Below are 19,816 nucleotides of genomic sequence, written 5' to 3'. Positions count from 1 at the left end.
AGTTATAAATTCCTTATTTAAGATGGTTTTGTAAAGCTGTCAAGTATTCCTTTAGATACTTGAGACTTGGCACTAGCCAGTTTGGCTCAGTGGATAGAGCATCGGTCTGCTCTGGTCAAGGGCACATACCTCCAATCGATGTGTTTCTTTCACATTGATATTCCTGTCTTCCACTCTCTCTAAAATCAATGGAAAAATATCCTCGGGTGAGGATTAAATAAAATAAATAAATAAATACGTTAGATGTGTGTTTCACATTTAAGTCTGTTTTTTTTTTTTACGGAATATATTTGGCATCATACTTCAACACTTTGCATAAAATACCTTCTTGGTCCTTATGTAAATCTTACATGAAAATAATAGCAGCAAAGGGCTATTCTGGTAATTCTGAAAAAAATTAATTTCTGTATAATCTAAGTGGTCAGAGACAGTTATCTAAAATTACATAAGACAAAATGCAATACTGCTCACCAGTAATGAACAGAATAAGGTTGGATAATTCACATCTGTTTCCTAATGTGTGTAATGGGAGTTAGTGAAACTTCATAGTTTGCAAGATTGGGAATTGGGATTAATAAAAAAAATTAGAAGTGAAAGCATTTTTACACATGAGACACCATGTAAGTCTGAATTACAATGCTATTATCAATAGCCTAATGGAGACTGACTAAACATAAACTGGAAAACATTTTATATTTTTCCCCCAAATAAAAAGATTAAAAACGGCAAATATTCAATATCGTTGCTCTCAAACTCTTTGCACACTATAAGTTAATAAGACTAATGCTTTAAACATTAGTTTTTCATCTTTACACATTTTTCAATATCTATTTCAGTGGATGTTTTATAATGTGCATAATACATCAATGCAGTAGCACATAAATAAGTTGTATTAATTTCTCTTAAGTAATACAACTTACAAAGGGCTGCCATTACAAAGTACCACATCTGCATGGCTTAAAACAACAGAAATGTGTGGCCTGAAGTTGGGGTGTCCTCAGGGCCATGCTCTCCCTGAAGGCAATGAAGGAGAATCTGCTCCAGGCCTTTCCCCTTGTTTCCGGTGTTCCCGGCAATCCTTGGGTTCCTTGGCTTCTAGACACGTCACTCCAATCTCTGCCGTGTTTGTCACAAAGTCTTTTAAAAAAAAAAGTCTACTGGTTTTCAAGCATTTTATCGAGAAAGCCTCTAACGCACAATGCGCATGCGCAAAGGATTCCGTTAGGGAAGGAGTTGAAGGGAGGCGGGGCCCTACTCTAGCCTTTCCTCCCCGCTCCGCCCCTCGGACGGCGCACTGCGTATGACGTCACGCGAAGCTTGTACTTCCGCTTCTGATTACTCACGTTTCTCTTTCTTCCTGTCCCGCTGGAATGATGGCGTCCCGCAAGGAAGGCACCGGCTCGGCCACCACTTCTTCCAGCTCCGCCGCCGGTGCGGCAGGAAAAGGCAAGGGCAAAGGCGGGGCCGGAGATTCGGCCGTGAAGCAAGTGCAGATAGACGGCCTGGTGAGTGGGGTGCCGTCTTCCCTGGCCCACGCGGGGAGCGCAGTTCCCAGCCGGGTCCCGCCTGGAGCGCTTCCCGGCAGCCTCCCCACTGGGCTAAGTGAGGCTGGACCAAGGTTTTCCCTGAAAATCCTCCTCTTTCGTCTCCACTTTTTGTTTGGGAGACGCTACAGCTTTCTCTGACATCTGACGGGGGAACAGAGGGCTGAGAAAGGGGACGGAGGATAGGGGTGTGTGTGACAGATTCTTGGGGTCTTGTTTTGAGGTGCTTGGGAGAGAGGACTTGGAGAAAAACTTTTCTGGGAGACAAGTAGGTTATCCCTGGGTGTCGAGAAGGATCTAGGACTCGGGGGCTATTGGGACGGGAGAGTAGGGTAAACTTTTCTTCAGTCTGCTTTTTATACTTTTATTAAAAGTGTGTGAAAGTCCAGATCTTGTTAACTGCCTTTCTGAAATGTTTTCGGTGACTTAGCAATGAGTTCAGGGCCCACCAAGATGTCCTTGCTTTTGTGTTTAGGTTTAATTCCTAGTATTTCCAAACTTCCTAGGAACTGTACATTCTAGCCACACAGAACTGTGTGGTAAGCCTGATGTTTAATATTATTTGTTCCTGACATCTTGATAGTGGCTACGACTTACTTTTTTTCTTATATTCTTGAACCTTTTCTTTCCTACCTTTGGTCTTATCAATTCCTCTGTTTCTTTAATATTACCTTTCCCTTAATGTCTTAACATTTTCAAGACATTCCCATGGTAAAATGTTCAGCTCTGTCTCTTAGCATTGTGTTCCATTCTTAATCCCCATATTTTTCCTCTTGAAGTCAGTGGTTAAAAATTGTCTGTATTAGCAGTCTCCCACTGTTTCTTTAAGTCACTGCTTTTAGAATCTGCCACCACCGATTTCCTAAGTCTTTAAAAATATAATGGATCACATTAGCAAAGAAGTGTAAAAAGAAAATCAAAATGCAAAATAGTGTCTATAATAATAAAAGCGTAATGTGCTAATTAGACCAGACGTCCTCCCTGACATCCTTCCGGATGTCCTTTCGTAGGACATTCCGGATGAAGCTGGGGCTGCGAGGGAAGCTCGGGTCCTGGGTGCCAGAGGGAAGCTGGTGCCGGCAGCCAGGGGAAGGAAGGCCTACTCTTGCACGAATTTCGTGCATCGGGCCTCTAGTAATTTGAATAATCACTAAATACATATTCACTCACCTGCTTGCTATTCAGCCTCAGAAACAGAACATTACAAATATCTTTGAAGCCCCTTTCCATTTCATCCTTTTCTCCTATCCCTTCTCCCCACCCTATTATCACTACAGTATTGTGATCTTCGATTCAGTAATTTTTTTAGTAGCTTCACTACACAAGTATTCCTAAACATTTTGTTTAGTTTTGCCTGTTTTTATTAACACATATGAATGAATTAAATCATAGTATATTTTTCTATGTCATATATACACACACACACACACACACACACACACACAGATATATATATATATATCTCACACACAGATATATATATATATCTCACACCATGATTGAGATTAGTCCATTCTAGATTAATTGCAATTCATTCATTTTCATTGCTATACAGCATTTCATTGTATGGATATAACAAATTTCTTTATCTGACTGTTAATGGATAACTACATGGCTTTTTTTCTTGTGTGAAATAGTATCTCCATTTAATTGTCCATTCTGTTAGACTTGTCAATGTGTCTTTTACTGTACCCTGCACAGAATCAGTGCTCAGCCCATCTTTTTGGGATGGAGGAGTGGATCTTCATTGTAGTCAAGTGGTCTCATTGTTTCTAGACAAGATCAAGCTAATTCTTCCTGTTGAACTTATATAAAACCTACTTTGTTCTCCCAAACCACTTTTTTTTTTATTGTTTAAAGTATTACAAATAGTAGTACATATGTCTCCTTTTTTTTTCCCCCATTGACCTCCCCCCGGCCTCCCCTACCCCCCAGTACATGCCTTTACCTGCACCCTCCCCCCCCCCAGTGTCTTGTATCCATTGGTTATGCTTATATGCATGCGTACAAGTCCTTCCATTGATCTCTTACAGCCCCCCCCCACCTCCCCTGCCTTCCCGCTGTAGTTTGACAGTCTGTTCAATGCTTCTTTGCCTCTGTATCTATTTTTTCCCCATTTCTTTCCTTTAAAAAATCTTGCCTCTGCAGACTAGAAATAAACATATAACAAAAAATGTTTGAGTCCCAATTTCAATGTCCAACTGTTCTCTGAGTCCCCGTTTCAATGTCAAACAGTTCCTTATGTGTACATGTCAGTAATGATAACTGGATGGTGGGCACATGGTGGCAATGCAGGTCCGACCCTCTCTGGTTTGGTCCTAGGCAACCTGTTGAACCTGTTGGGACGCACAGCTGCTGACTGCTAGCACGGCAAGGCAAGGCGTCGTCATCGTCTTCCATCTCTGGACTGTTTCTCCTCTTGTCTTCGTGGTTGGAGCAGACCTGTCAATTCCTCTCTGTTGCAGGAATCCACATGGTCTTGGAGTTGTTTTCTGAAAAAATATACAAACATATTCTCGACCAAAAGTTAATAAAGGAATCTTTTCTATATAATTGATTTGGGATCCTTTTTATTTTTGCCCAAACGATTTTCCTTTGTCTTATTTAGACACCATGTGTGTTTTTCTTTTTCTTTTTTTTTTTTTAATATATTTTATTGATTTTTTACAGAGAGGAAAGAGAGGGATAGAAAGTTAGAAACATCGATGAGAGAGAGACATCGATCAGCTGCCTCCTGCACACCCCCTACTGGGGATGTGCCTGCAACCCAGGTACATGCCCTTGACCGGAATCGAACCTGGGACCCTTCAGTCCACAGGCCGACGCTCTATCCACTGAGCCAAACCGGTTAGGCCCATGTGTGTTTTTCATGGGTGTCCTGCTGTTAGCATTACAAATGAAAATTAATTTTGTAAAGTAAAAATTTTCTAGATGTAATTTACTTATAGGATATTTTTCCTTACATGATATTACCCTACTATCCCCCCTCTTTTTTTTTTTTTTATTAATGGAGGCTTTTGTAAATTTTATAATGCAGTCTTGATAACTTTAAATTTTAATTTTTTGCACAAAATATGACTGCTTTAGAATTTTACCATGAGATGAACTACCAATAGAAATTTTAGTTACTACTTTAGGAACAGCTTTTTGTCCAGTACAATTAAATTTTCTTGAATATTCACTTATTTCAATTAGCCTATTTAAATTAATCTGAAAACTTGATTATTATTTTACTGTCAAATTTAATACTCTACCAACAATCTTAGTTTACCCTGTAAATATTGGTGGAAAGGATTATTTGCATTCTTGAGTAGGCCCTGAGCATTCCTGGTGCTAGGCTGGATTTAGATATAGGGCAGCTGCTGTCGGCCAAGTCACTGTCTGTCACCTGTGTCCCGATCTGAGCTGGGCATGGGAAGCAAAGCAGCCATGGGGGCAGGAGACCTCCCTCAGACGGGGTGAGGGTTCAGGCCCCTGCAAGGTTGGGGGGGTGAGGGTCTGTGCCCCACCTCTGTTGACCCCCAAGTTCTCTCCTGATGGCCCCTCTGCGACTGTGCCTGTCTTAGGTTGTTCCTTCCCTGAGGAATCTTACCCTTCTCTGGCTAACCAGTCATCCTCCGGGGCCAAGCAGGGTGCTCCCAAACCACTTTGAATCTTATGTTTCTTATGTGCATTATACTTTTGATACTTATATAGTATGGTCCATGGACCAGCAAGACAAGCAGAATTGGCTTCGGGTAGCTTGTTAGAAGTGTAGAAATAAAGTATCTCAGAATCTCAGGCCCCTCTCCTGACCTAGTGTATCAGATGATTTACATTAATGTTTGAGAAGTACTGCCCTGGTCCACATTGATCTTTTCCTTTCTCTGAACTTTTTATGATGATGGCTTGTATTCATCTTGGCATATGATCATACACTGTTAATTAATGGTTTACTGTTTATGTATTTTTCCTTTGTCACTGAGATGATAATCTGAAGGCTAAAGTGTAAAACATTTGTGTCTTACATAGTTCCAGTGCTTAAAATCCATTACCTTTTTTTTAAAAAAAGTGTTTTTGTTGATTTTTAGAGAGAGGAAGGGAGAGGAAGAGATAGAAGCATCATGATGAGAGAGAATCATTGATTGGCTTCCTCCTGCACGCCCCCTACTGGGGATTGAGTGTGAAACCCTGGGCATGTACCCTGACCAGGAATAGAACCCGTGACCTCTTGGTGCATGGGACAACGTTCAACTAACTGAGCCATACCATCGGGCAAAATCTATTACCTTTTAAATTTTGTTTTCCCTTTTATGTAAAAAGTTGCCTTATTGTTTAAAGTTATTAGCTACCTCATCCCTCCTTTATTGGAAGTAAGGTGGAAAATGTTACTAATAAATGAAAAAGTAAGAAAAAGTGAAAAGTATATATACTTTTAAAAAATATGTTTTTGATTTCAGAAAGAGGGAGGGAGAGGGAGAGAGAATCATTGATGGCTGCTTCCTGCATGTCCCCTGCTGGGGGATCAAGCCCACAACCCAGGCATGTATCCTAACCAGAAGTCAAACCGTCATCTCCTGATTCATGGTTGATGCTCAACTGCTGAGCCAAACCAGCTGAGTTCCATATATTTTTTTTTGTCATCCAGATGTCAGCTCAGATGTCACCTCACAGGGACCTTCTGACTAATCTAAAGTGTCCTTCCTCATCAGTTCACTGACCCTTCTTACATCACTGTTTACTTGTTGCTTGTTTGTCTTCTCTCACTAAAATATCAGCTTCCTGAGAGCAGGACCAATGCCAGATTTGTTCACTACAACTTTTACAAGTGTCTAGACCAGTGGTTCTCAACCTTTCTAATGCCACGACCCTTTAATACAGTTCCTCATGTTGTGGTGACCCCCAACCATAAAATTATTTTCGTTGCTACTTCATAACTGTAATTTTGCTACTGTTAATGAATCGTAATGTAAATATCTGTGTTTTCCGATGGTCTTAGGCGATGCTGCTAGTGGTTCTCAACCTGTGCTAGTGGCTCTCGACCCACAGGTTGAGAACCGCTGCTGTAGAACCTAAGACAATCGGAAAACACAGATATTTACATTACGATTCATTAACAGTAGCAAAATTACAGTTATGAAGTAGCAACGAAAATAATTTTATGGTTGGGGGTCACCACAACATGAGGAACTGTATTAAAGGGTCGCGGCATTAAAAAGGTTGAGAACCACTGGTCTAGAACATTGACCAACATATAGCACTCAAATATTGTGAATGAAGTATTACAGTCCCGTGGTACAGAAATATTCTTGAAAATGAATCATGAGGAAACTGGTTCAGTAAATGCTAGTGTGTTGGTGAGAAAAGAGCACAGGAGTGAGGCTAGAAGACCAGTTAGCCTTACAAACTCGCTCATAGTTCTTTGTCTTTTTAGGTGTCATTGTCTTTATAAGTAAGAAAAATCACTGCCCTGACCGGTTTGGCTCAGTGGATAGAGTGTCAGCCCATGGACTGAAGGGTCCCAGGTTCGATTCTGGTCAAGGGCATGTACCTTGGTTGCGGGCACATCCCCAGTAAGGGGTGTGCAGGAGGCAGCCGATGGATGTTTCTCTCTCTCATTGATGTTTCTAACTCTATTCCTCTCCCTTCCTCTCTGTAAAAAAAATCAATAAGATAAATTAAAAAAAAATAAAGAAAAATCACTAATGTTACTTAAGCATCTGCTGTTTACAAGACCCTGTGTAGGCAAGTTTGATTAGGTTATATCTGATCCTGTGATAGCTTTGGGGGTAGATGTTATCTCTGCCCTACTTACCTGATGGTTATTAAGCTCTAATGAGAAAATGTTGATCAAAGTGCTTTGTGAACTGAAATGAATAAGTTTTATAAAGGGCTTATACGAGGCTATGATATGTATCACTATTTTGTGTGTGTGTGTGTGTGTGTGTGTGTGTGTGTGTGTGTGAAACAATATGAAGTTACAGAGTTTAGATAACAGCTTGTTAACCTCTATGAAATGGAAGCTCTTGTTCAAATTCTGGTCTTACATAGAAAATGGTGTGAATAGTTCAGTGGTATAACTTGAAACTCTTTCAAGCATCAATTTTTACATTTTAGCCATTTTAAGTTTGAATCTTTCTGAACTGTATTACGTAACTTTCTGCCCCTATAGCCAGAAAATATTGAACACAGCTTAGCCATGTTTTGATGCCTTAGTATTATCATTAAGAACATAGTTTATTGACCCATGCTGGACAGGATCCTCAAGAATGTATGAGAAAGCTAATATCATAATCTTTGTATGTAATTGTCATATTCTAGGAGAAGATTAATAGCTAAAAGAAATTAATCCTTACTAATAAAAGCCTAAGTGGTCGTCACGCCGTGATGCCCTCATGCCATCACAAGATGGCTGCACACACAGCAGGTGCGCACAGGTGGGTGGGGCTGGGCTTGGCGCTGTGTGCGCGGCATGGAGCCTGCCTGGGGGTCCTGCCTCCTTCCAGCTCCGCATGGTGAGGCCTGCGTGGGGGTCCTGGGGGTCCCGGCTCCATGCGGTGTGGAGGCGGGACCCCCGGCTCCAGCCTACCTCTTTGGGGCAATCAATCGTGGGGCTCCCACACTGTGACAGGGGACAGGCCAGGCTTGGGGGGACCCACCCCCCTGCCCGTGCATGAATTTTGTGCACTGGGCCTCTAGTTTAGTAAATAATCTCAAGTTGGAAAAAGGCAACCTTTAGTCTCTGGGTCACACAGGTTAAAATATTGGGAAAACATTGAGGAAAACAGAAGGTATATTAAGGGAAGTTAGGGAGGAAGAATTAGTAGGTATTCCTAATTAAAGTAGTTTCCTAACAAAGTCCATCTGACTTTTCCATCTCAGTATACTTCCAATATTTGGATAAATCCTGTAGATACTCTGGCCATTGTTCCTTTTCCTTAAGGTCAGAGGGCTTACTGAAATTGAAATCTATTGCCTTTGAAAAATTTTTTTCTGACAGTGCCTCCTGTGTTCATGGCATGTACAGTAGTGATGACAAACTATGCTAGTGTTGTTTTTTGTAGCTGTCTTGGGATAATTTAAGGAGCCTAGCATACACAGCATTTCTCATGAAGGAGATGATTTAATTAGTGTCCCTGGGCCTCCGTTTCTTCTGCTTGATAATTTTATTTTTATAAAAATCTTGATTGAAAATATTACATATGTCTGCTTTTTTTGCACATTGATCCCTTCTAGCCTGCTCTGCCCCATCTTCTGCTTTAATATGAGGATAATGCATTGCCTTTTTACTGTAATCCTCCTATCTAATAAATATGCAAATTCCTCTGCTCCACCCACAAGCCACACCCACCAGGCTTTGGCCTGTGGACTGAAGTTCTATTCCAATCAAGGGCACATGCCCAGGTTGTGGGCTCGATCCCCAGGAGGGTGGTGGCTGTGCAGGAGCAGCTGATCAATGATTCTCATCATTGATGTTTCTTTCTCTCCCTTTCCCTTCCTCTCTGAAATCAACACAATTAAAAACAAACAAAAACACAAAACCAGTATACATTATTTGTAAGCAAAGTTTGGAAAAATCACAAAAAAGCACACAACGATAATTAGCCAGATTATAAACTCATAACATGAGGTTGGTTAGCACCATTAAGATTTTGGGCTTTACTTTTCTAGTGTTTTTCCTATGCTTTAGTAAATACCTAGAATTGAAGTTAGCAGGTTAAAGGTTATGCATTTTCTTAAGTATGTTGCCAACTTGTTCTCCAGAAAAGGTGTATATATGGTTCAGTTTACTCCCCCACTACAGAGTTATTGGAGTGCTGTGCTATTTCTTGGCATTGAAAATTGTGATTTTCAAAAATCTTTGTCTTTATTTTAAAAATTAACCAGTATGCTTATTAGAGTGATTCAATTCAGTAAATATTTCTTGTCTGTTAGTGATAATACCAAGTTACCCAGACTTCTGGTATCGTCTTTGATTTTTCCTTAGTTTTCCTTGGATTCTCTTAAGGTCACTTATATTTTAATCTTATAACTGTATTGTCTGTACTCTTCATTTCTTTTTCTCCTTTCTGGTTTCAAAACGTTTTTATTTGCATATTTTAAACAATTGTGCATACCAGTAATTAAAAGGATTTTAACCAAAAGAAAATGGCACTCTGGTTACTCTGCATTCTACAGCCTGTAGGACGTCTTGGACCAGCTTGATTTTTACTCTGGATTTCACTGTTGTCCCCCCGAGCTTCTTCCTTCACCAACACACGAGTGCTGTTCCTTCTCTGCCAGCCAGACAGGCAAATGGAGAGGCAGGTGCGTCCTTCTTGGTCAGTAGTTCTCTGATGGGAAAGGGGCAGCTCAGTCATTTAAACTTGATGGAACCACTTTGCATTTTACAAAGTTAAGCAGTTAAAAGAAGAAGGCAATACTTGTGGAATGTACAGTGCATATTGATGGTATATGTACAATTTTCCTGCTTGCTTTTACTGTTCAGTCATTTCTTTTGAAGGCAGTGGGGTTTTTTTCTCTTGCATTTCTGTCTTCTTCAATTTTGACTTACCAGATTTCTCAGTCTCAGTGATACCAGGTTTGTCAGACATGGTTGCAGAAGTGGAGTGAGGCCGAGAATGAGAGGAGTCCAATCTGCTCAGCGGCTGCTGCCAAACCTTGGTCTCTTTCCTGAACTATTGGAAAGGCCTCATGTGACTGACTGGCCTTATAGATTCCATTTTGTACTTGACCATCACACACAATGCTGCTGAGTAAATAATCATATTAAAAGGACAATTGTAGTCCTAGAATGCAAAAACCTGTTGGAAATACCCTCTACACAAAACCAAACTTTATAGCTTGACTTTAAAGATCCTCTTTACCTTTGGCTTTTAGTTGCCAAGAGATGGCTGTAGGTGCTGTTTTCAAGTTTGGTTTAAGGATAGTCTTTAAAACAATTAAAACCAAGATTTTTTTTTTCTTTGGCTAGAAGAAAACCGCTGTTTAATATTTGTGCAGATATGCCTAATCTTCAGTTTTGTTTCGAACGACCTCATTGGCGAGGGGGAGAATTTCCCCCTCTACTCTGTTTTAATTCTTTCTAGACTAATTAGTTCTGGACTAATAATAAAACTAATTAGTTCTGGACTAGTAATAAAACTAAAAATAAAGCAAGGTAAGCTAAATAGAAAAACTGAATTAATACATGTGCACGGGAGAATTATAATACGATGCTCAGATCATAAAATGAGGTTCAAAGAAGTGATTGAACCAGGCACCTTTTAATATTTTTTAGACAATTTGTGCAGAATTCACAGGACAAAAAAGTTAATCCTCCTGAGAAAGGAATCTAAGCAGGGTTTGGGTATTAGTGAGGAGTCTGAGCAAAGTTTGGGCTTGGGTAGTAAATTAATAAAGTGTTTATAGAAGATCTTTGGCTGTGGATCTCTTAGCTCTAGTGATAAGGGTGTCTCAGCCCTCCTGGAGCAGGGAGGGCACCTTGCACAGGGGAGATTTATTTCCTGCACTCAAGGAGACAGTGTAGGGTCAAGGTGCTCTTCTGTCACTGGCGGCTTGTCAAGTAACTTTAATTCAAAGTAATCAATATGCCATTATGGGACGTTTTGGGGTGGCCTTTCTCAAGCCCATCATCTACAGGAGAAAGAAGGTGAGTAATCACTTCCTGCGATTACTGTGGCATACTTCTTTTTTTTTTTTTTTTTTTTTTAAATATATTTTATTGATATTTTACAGAGAGGAAGGGAGAGGGATAGAGAGTCAGAAACATCGATGAGAGAGAAACATCGATCAGCTGCCTCCTGCACATCCCCCACTGGGGATGTGCCCGCAACCACAGTACATGCCCTTGACCGGAATCAAACCCGGGACCCCTGAGTCCGCAGGCCGACGCTCTATCCACTGAGCCAAACCGGTTTCGGCACTGTGGCATACTTCTTATACTGAAAAACTAAAGCCCTTTTAATTATTAAACCTATTTAATGAAACAGCCATTACACTGGATACACATGGTACATAAATCAAAAGGCAAAAAAGAGTACGTAGTGAAAACTTTCATTTGTCTTCAACCACCATCTTCTCAGAGGCAGCCACGTTACTCTTTAATATTTCCTTCTGGACCTGTTTTAGGAAGCACTGCTTCCTGTTAAAGAAGCAGAAAAAAACAACAAACCCAAATCACTGAAAGGCCTTCTAATTATGCAGTGGTTCATGCTTTTTTGGTGTGTGTGAGCTTGGTGGTGGGCCAAATGGGTGAAGGGAGTCAAAGCTACAAACTTTCAGTTATAAAATAAATCTTGGGGATCTAATATTCTATCGTTAATATTGTAAAGCATATTTGAAAGTTGAGAGAGATCTTAAAAGTTCTTATCACAAGAGAAAATATTGTAACTATATGATCACTTACATGAAGTATCTAAAGAAGTCAAACTCATAGAGATAGAAAGTAGAAGGGTAGTTGCCGGGGAAATGGCGAGTATTGATGGGTATATACTTTCAATTTTTCAGGATTAAAGTTCTAGAGATCTGTTGCACAACAGTGTGAATATACTTAATACTACTGAACTGTACACAATAATTCTTGAGATGGTAAATTTTATGTTATGGTTTAAAAAAAAAGCGCTTACATATATAAACTATTGATTTTACAAAGATTTGAGATTTCCAACCAAATTTTTTGGTTTCCTACTAAAAGGAGTTCCGATGGAAGCATGTTTCTAGTTGTTGTGTGAGTTTACTCACATTTCTAGAGTACTGTGTGTTTGGTTGTGTGTACGTGGGTGCATGTATACGTTAAGTGGAAAAAAAAAAAAGAAATAATATAGGAGGGGTGGGCCTGGATCACCTGGCTGTTCTCGCTAGGGTTTGCTAGAGTGGCAGGGGCTGGTGAGGGGCAGCTGGGGACTGCCAGACCATGCTGAGTGGAGCATGCGGCAGGTGTGGGGGACACGCGCACCACTGTCAGCGGTCTTCGTAGGTGCCTGCTCTGTCAGGATGGGGGAACTGCCCTGCACCTTCCACCTGGGGCTGCTGTAGGTCTTGGTGTGCCTGCTCTCCGAGAAGCCACTCAGATATCCATGCTTGTGAATTTAATGGACTAGATGTCTTAGGAAGAAGACAGCTAGCTCATAATAGTGTTGACATTTTTTGTTTGCTTTGATGGAGGAAAGAAATTTTGTTCCAGCTAAGCCTGTTTAGCACTCTTTACTTTAGAAAACTACTTTCCAGCTACGTATGGGAAAATTTGCAGGTTTTATGTTGAGTTGGTAAAGTAAAAACTTAATGTTATGAATTGAACATCATTATCAATTAACATTTAATTGTTTTAATAGTGATTATACATTTGTATGTTTGATTGCATCATTGTAGTTTGTCATGACTGATTTTATGATGAGAGCAGTGCTATTTTGTGAATTTCTTGAGGCTACATTGCCTTTCTCCCCCTTTTCCAGCAATTATTAGTTGATTTAACTTTAAAACTGTGGACTATCAGTGAGCATTAGATCTAAGAGAATAATAATGAAATATGCTCTTTCAACTGAAATATTGAAGAAGTGATATTGATTAAGTGTATTGGAGCATCATAACTAATCCCATATGTGTCAGAGCAAAATATCTTTCCCCCCATTGAAGTTCCTTAAAATTCTTTCACATCAAAACTTAACAGTAATGATTTAAATCCTGTTTATTATTTGGCTTAGCCAGTTATGAAATGGAACCCCAATCCCACTCGAGCCATAAAATGTGTTAAATTTAAGGCTATTGCTGCTTTCTGCTTTTTGAATTTACATTTTGGCAATAACTACCTTCTTTGTTCAGTGTTAGAAGAAATGATGTAGACTTAACCAAATAAGAAAACTGCCAAGTTCACAGACCAGTAATTGAAAGATGCCAGAATTAAATGAAAGTCTAGATATTGATTTAACAGAACATGCTAAGGGGAGATTCTGTGACGTTATAGTTTTTTTGAGACTAAAATTCTTTTACAGTAATAGCTGTTTTTGATGGTGATTGATGTGAGAAATTCAGGCTGTGGACCTTACCTCCCAGAATCTATAAAACTGGAATAAAGCCTGCTAGGAATCATGCATCCTGCTCTGACCTCTTTTCCAACTGGCCAGCAACTGGTGTACTTTTGGGTTTGTCGTTTTATCTCAGACTTTTAAGAATCTTTGGAGTGGATCTCATCTTTATTTTTAGCAAGGATAATGATGTTTATAAGGAAACATACACATATTCGAAAATATATATACATACACATACATACAAACACATGTACACACAAATATATATATTTTTAATTTAATAAATCTTTATTGTTCAGATTATTATAATTGTTTCTCCTTTTCCCCCCCATAGCTCCCCTGCACCCGGTTCCCACCCCACCCTTTGCCCTTACCTCCCCCCACACTGTCCTCATCCATAGGTGTACGATTTTGTCCAGTCTCTTCCTGCACCCTCCATACCTCTTACCCCTGAGAATTATCAGTCCACTCCCTTTCTATGCCCCTGATTCTATTATATTCACCAGTTTATTCTGTTCCTCAGATTTTTAACTCACTTGAATTTTAGGTTCACTTGTTGATAGATATGTATTTGTTGTTCATAATTTCTCTTTTTACTTTTTTCTTCTTCCTCTTCTTAAAGAATACCTTTCAGCATTTATATAATACTGGTTTGGTGGTGATGAACTCCTTTAGCTTTTTCTTATCTGTGAAGCTCTTTATCTGCCCTTCAATTCTGAATGATAGCTTTGCTGGGTAGAGTAGTCTTGGTTATAGGTTCTTGCTATTCATCACTTTGAATATTTCTTGCCACTCCCGTCTGGCCTGCATAGTTTCTGTTGAGAAATCAGCTGACAATCGTATGGGTGCTCCCTTGTAGGTAACTAACTGTTTTTCTCTTGCTGCTTTTAATATTCTCTCTTTGTCTTTTGCTCTTGGCATTTTAATTATGATGTGTCTTGGTGTGGTCCTCTTTGGATTCCTTTTGTTTGGGGTTCTGTGCGCTTCCTGGACTTGTAAGTCTATTTCTTTCACCAGGTGGCGAAGTTTTCTGTCATTATTTCTTCCAATAGGTTTTCTGTATCTTGCTCTCTCTCTTCTTCTGGCACCCCCATAATTCTGATGTTGGTACGCTTGAAGTTGTCCCAGAGGCTTCTTACACTATCTTCAACTTTTTGGATTCTTTTTTCTTTTTTTTTGCTTTTCCGGTTGAGTGTTTTTTGCTTCTTTGTATTTCAAATCTTTGACTTGATTCTTGCGTTCCTCTAGTCTGCTGTTGGGTCTCTGTATAATATTTTTTATTTCAGTCAGTGTATGTTTAATTTCTAGTTGGTCCTTTTTCATATCTTCGAGGGTCTCGTTATACTTATCGGCCTTTTCTAGGATATTCTTGAAGAGCCTTATAACTGTGGTTTTGAATTCTATATCCAGTCGTTTGTTTTCCTCCATTTCTTTCGTTTGTGAGCTGTTTCTTCGTCTCCCCATTTTTCACTGCTTCCCTGAGTTGTGTGCTAGGTTTCCTATATGGCCCAGTGGATCGGCCTCCCCAGTTAACCTGAAGTGGACACTCTTGGTGCACACCTTTGTGGACTGTGTGTACAGCCTTGTTGTAGTTAAGTCTTGATTGTTGTTGGTATCACTGGGAGGAATTGACCTGCAGGCCAGTTGGCTGTGAGGATCAGCTGTGTCTACTCTGGGAGATTTTCGGTGCTGGAGACAGCCTTATAGGATTAGCCTTGCCAGATTGCAAAAGCCTCTGTGCTCAGCTTTGAAGGGGTGAAGTCTCAGGGCAGGGCAGACAGTCTTGGCTTCCCGTCAGCCCTGCCCTTGTGCACGAGTCTCCAGACGTCTGCCTTCCGCAGTTCCCGAGTTTCCGCCTTACAGTCCAGATTTCCCCTGTAAGAGTGTGGGTCCCCAGGGGCTCGCCCGGAACTGCGGTTCAGTGCAGTCGGAACTGGGGTTTAGTGCCGTCAGGAGCTTCTGACTCCCTTCCGCTAGGGATAGCCTGTGGTAACCTCCACAGTCAGTCTTTGTGCACACTCACGCCTCCAGACCCCTGCCGCTGCGGCTCCCCTGAGTCTCCGAGTCTCTGTGTGCCTTTCTCTCTACCTGACAGTCCAAACTCCCCCTGTATGAGCCTGGGCCCACAGGGTTTCACCTGGAACTGAGGTTCAGTGCAGTCGGAACTGGGGTTCAGTGCAGTCGGGGGCTTCTTTTCCCCTCCCGCCAGAGAAAGCCAGCCAGGCACTCCGCCACCCTTCCTCTCTGCGTGCGTGTCTCCGTACCTCAGCTCTTTGCTGCTCCTTCTCCGTGAGATTTCCTCTTTCCTTCTAGTTGTAGAATTTCCACTCAGCCAGCTTTCCTGTGGTTCTGGATGGTGTCCGTTCTATCTTTTAGTTGTAGTTTTGAAATTGTTGTGCTGGGCAGCAGTTTAGGTGCTTACCTATGCCGCCATCTTGGTTTCTCCCCTTAACTATTAAGTCTTAACTGTCTATGACACAACTGAGATCAGATCTCGACTTCTGCAGTTGATCCTGGGTTTTGCGTGCAGTGAATTTCCCTCACCTATATGGTGATCTTTCCCCCACCTTTTCGGTGTATTTTTTTCCCCACCTTTTTGGTGTATTCTTCCTTTCTTCGCTCTAGGCGAAAATATCATCCCCTCCAGAGGTCCCAGGTCGAAGGCGCCAGTTTGTAGTGAACCCCTTTCACGTTCCACGTGGTTCAGGGTTCAGGTTCAGGGTTTGAGCTCTGGAGGAGGCCGCACCCACATGAAAGAGACTGCAAAATATTAATTTGGAAATATTGGGGGCCAGGCGGGAGCCCAACTCAAGGGGAAAGACTCCACCCCTACACACAAATATTTTGAATAAATCAGTTTAATCTCACTTTTGACTTTTTAATACAGAGTTTTATTTTATTTTTTTAAAATATATTTTATTGATTTTTTTACAGAGAGGAAGGGAGAGAGAGAGAGAGTTAGAAACGTCGACGAGAGAGAAACATCGATCAGCTGCCTCCTGCACACTCCCCACTGGGGATGTGCCCGCAACCAAGGTACATGCCCTTGACCGGAATCAAACCTGGGACCCTTGAGTCCGCAGGCTGATGCTCTATGCACTGAGCCAAACCGGTTAGGGCAATACAGATTTTTAAAATGTCCTAAATCCCTTTAGGTTGATATGACTAATAAATTTTAACAAAAATATAAGTTGGTGTCAGGTGGTTGATTTTTAATAAGCATTTAACAAGTTACATCCTTTGAGGAATAGACTGTGAACGTTGTGGGAGACAAGTCTCAGTGCCATATCTTGCACATTCTAGTCACGCACTAAATATTTGTTGGATAGATGGTTGGATGAGTGAAGGAGGTTAGATGGAATATTTATTCTAATAATAGTAGTTGTAACTTTTTACTGAGAATTTAATATGCATTGTGTACTTTGGATGTATTACTTTTTAATCCTTGCAATAATGCTATAGGTAGTTACTGACTGACTTATCTCTATAGGATTTTCATACCTATTTTAGCTAATCGCATCTTCCTCTAACCAGAGTCTAATAATATTTAATAGGATCATATGGAGATGGAGAGCATTATGCTAAGTGAAATAAGCCAGGTAGAGAAAGATAAATATCACATGATCTCATTCATTTGTGGAATATAATGAACAACATAAACTGATGAACAAAAGTAGATCCAGGGACAGAGAAACATCAATCAGAACGTCAAACCTCAGGGAAGGTAGGGGAGGGTGGAGGTAAGGGGGAGAGATCAACCAAAGGACTTATATGCATGCATGTAAGCCTAATCAATGGACACAGACAACAAGGGGGTGGGGTCATAAATGGGAGGTGGGGGATAATGGGGGAATAAAGACACATATGTAATACCTTAATCAATAAAGAAATTGAAAAAAATAAATGTAAAAAAATAAAATACTATTGTGATCACAAAATACTTGATTTTCTTTTTTATTAGTTTTAGTGGTAAAATGTTTTAATAGTTTCAGCATTTCTTCATCTGTGAGTTTTTTAAAAAGATGAACAAGTAGAGTCAGTATTTGCTAGGTGCACCATACAGGTTGCAATCTCTCAGCATTCTTAATGAACTCAGCTTTATAAAGGAAGGCTAAAAATGATAGATGGTATTATACAATATAAAATTACTTTGTCTCTAATAATTTTACTGGTTTTCAACGTCCTTTTTATATGCATTTCAAGGATGATGGGAAACCTGCTGCTTTTCCTGGTGAAGATTTATTATCAGTTTGCACAAAGTTTGAGTTCATAGTTTGCTGATTTATAATTGGCTTATGTTAGGCTTCTCTTAAACAGATATCTCTGCTTGTTAAAAACCAATCTATATTCCCCTGATAGTGTGTACATATACATATTTTATGGTAATTTGTATATATGTGTGCAGTAGCAAATTTCAATAGTTGAAGAGTAACCATATCAACAAGAGATAAGAATTTAAAGTCAGCAGGTGCTCAGGCTTGCAGTGTGTAGATTTTCTCTTTTTGTCGTCTTTTCAGAGCTACTTATTCAGCTCATATTTTTTTAACATACCCAAAAGAATATGCTAAAATCAAGATACAGCCACACCATGCTGTCAACTCAGTAGGAATATCAAAAAAAGGAAATTATATTAATTTGTTCTTTGTGAAATTCCATGCAGTAAATTGCAGTGATTGCTGTATTTAAAAATCTTTTCCTTTTTTTCCTTTATCTGGTGTTTTTTTGAATTGAAAACAAATACATGCTTACTATAAGTAAATAATACAAAGGTTCATAAAAGAAAAAGTATGTCCTTCCACACCATTCTTGTATACAAAAACATAAAAACATAACTGCATGTATATAATAGGTTCTTATTACTATTTTTATTTTTTTATTTTTTTATTTTTTTAAATATATTTTATTGATTTTTTTACAGAGAGGAAAGGAGAGGGATAGAGAGTTAGAAACATCGATGAGAGAGAAACATCAATCAGCTGCCTCCTGCACACCCCCCACTGGGGATGTGCCCGCAACCAAGGTACATGCCCTTGACCGGAATCGAACCCGGGACCCTTGAGTCCGCAGGCCGACGCTCTATCCACTGAGCCAAACCGGTTTCGGCACTATTAATTTTTAAAGCCCTTTCTAATCCCTTGTCTTGGGCCTCTTTGGGAATCTGATGAATGCAACAAACCTCCCTCTCTTCCTCACCCAGGAAAATGCCCTTATGTACAAAGACACATAATATTGCATATGATTTTAAGAGGTTCTTAGAACTCTTGAAGCTCATCTGTGGCCTTCAGGTTTGAATGTTCGCTTTTAGTACTTATACACTTTGAGTATACTTGTTAATGTAGAACTTTGGGTAATGTGAATTGTTTCTTTTAACCATATCTTTTTAGTGGGGGAGGGTTAAACATTTTTTTTCTAGTGAATTAATTTTATATAGCAGGTTTTTCTAGGTAATTGAAATGGTCTATTAATTATGTAGTTATATTAAATTTTAAAATACATTAAAATAATAGAAAAATTCTAAAAGTTATACTTCTTTGATTTCTAAAAAACGATACAATTTAACTTGATTACCGAGGCCTATTAAAAGCTTGTTATTATAAACTTGTGTTATATATAGATATATATTATACATAATGTAGGAATATAATGTAGGAACTTAACTTAGATCCTTATAGTATTTCCAGGGATCTTTGAACATTGAGAATGAAATTGGGATTGGGTACACATATAAATATTCCTTCATTAGACAGACTAAAGTGTGGGCAATCTTTTAGAGTTAAGTATTTGTACACAATAAAATCCACTCATCTTAAATGTACATTATGATGCACTTTAATAGTTGTAAATAATTGTATAATTGCTACCACATCAAGATATAAAATAAAAGAGTCGCCTCACCCTAAAGAGTATGCCCTTTAGTTAGTACCTCCCTTTTACCTTCTTCTCAGGCTGCCACTTAGCAGTTTTGCCTTTTCTAGAATCCCATATAAATGAAATCATAGTAGGTAGCATTTTGTTTGACTTTTTTCACTTAGTATAATGTTGAGATTTTATTCCTGTCATTATATTGGTATTTTGTTCTTTTTATTACTGAGTAGTATTCCGTAGAATGAGTATACTGCAGTTTGTTTATCCATCTACATTTGATAGACTCTTGGATTACTTTCCATTTTTTGTTATTATGAATAATGCTACTATAAACATTTGTGAATATCTCTGTGTTTGGATATGTTACTTCTCTTGGGTAAATTCCTAGGAATAGGAATTTGG

At 39.6% G+C, this 19,816-nt stretch overlaps 1 protein-coding gene across 1 annotated transcript in view; it reads left to right on the top strand.

Annotated features, from left to right (window-relative positions):
• Positions 1-1,197: 1,197 nt before the first annotated feature.
• EIF3H (eukaryotic translation initiation factor 3 subunit H) overlaps positions 1,198-19,816 on the top strand; it is a 102,191-nt gene continuing 83,572 nt past the window's right edge. The window contains exon 1 of the mRNA XM_080647076.1: positions 1,198-1,505. Coding sequence (XP_080503202.1) covers positions 1,371-1,505 — 135 coding nt within the window. The 5' untranslated portion in view covers positions 1,198-1,370. The remainder of the gene's footprint in view (positions 1,506-19,816) is intronic.

Source organism: Plecotus auritus (assembly GCF_963455305.1).
Source record: "Plecotus auritus genome assembly, chromosome: 11".
In the NCBI taxonomy this organism is placed as follows: Eukaryota; Metazoa; Chordata; class Mammalia; order Chiroptera; family Vespertilionidae; genus Plecotus; species Plecotus auritus.
The sequence above is the reverse complement of the archived record's forward strand: the minus strand, read 5'-3'. Positions and strand labels throughout refer to the sequence as shown.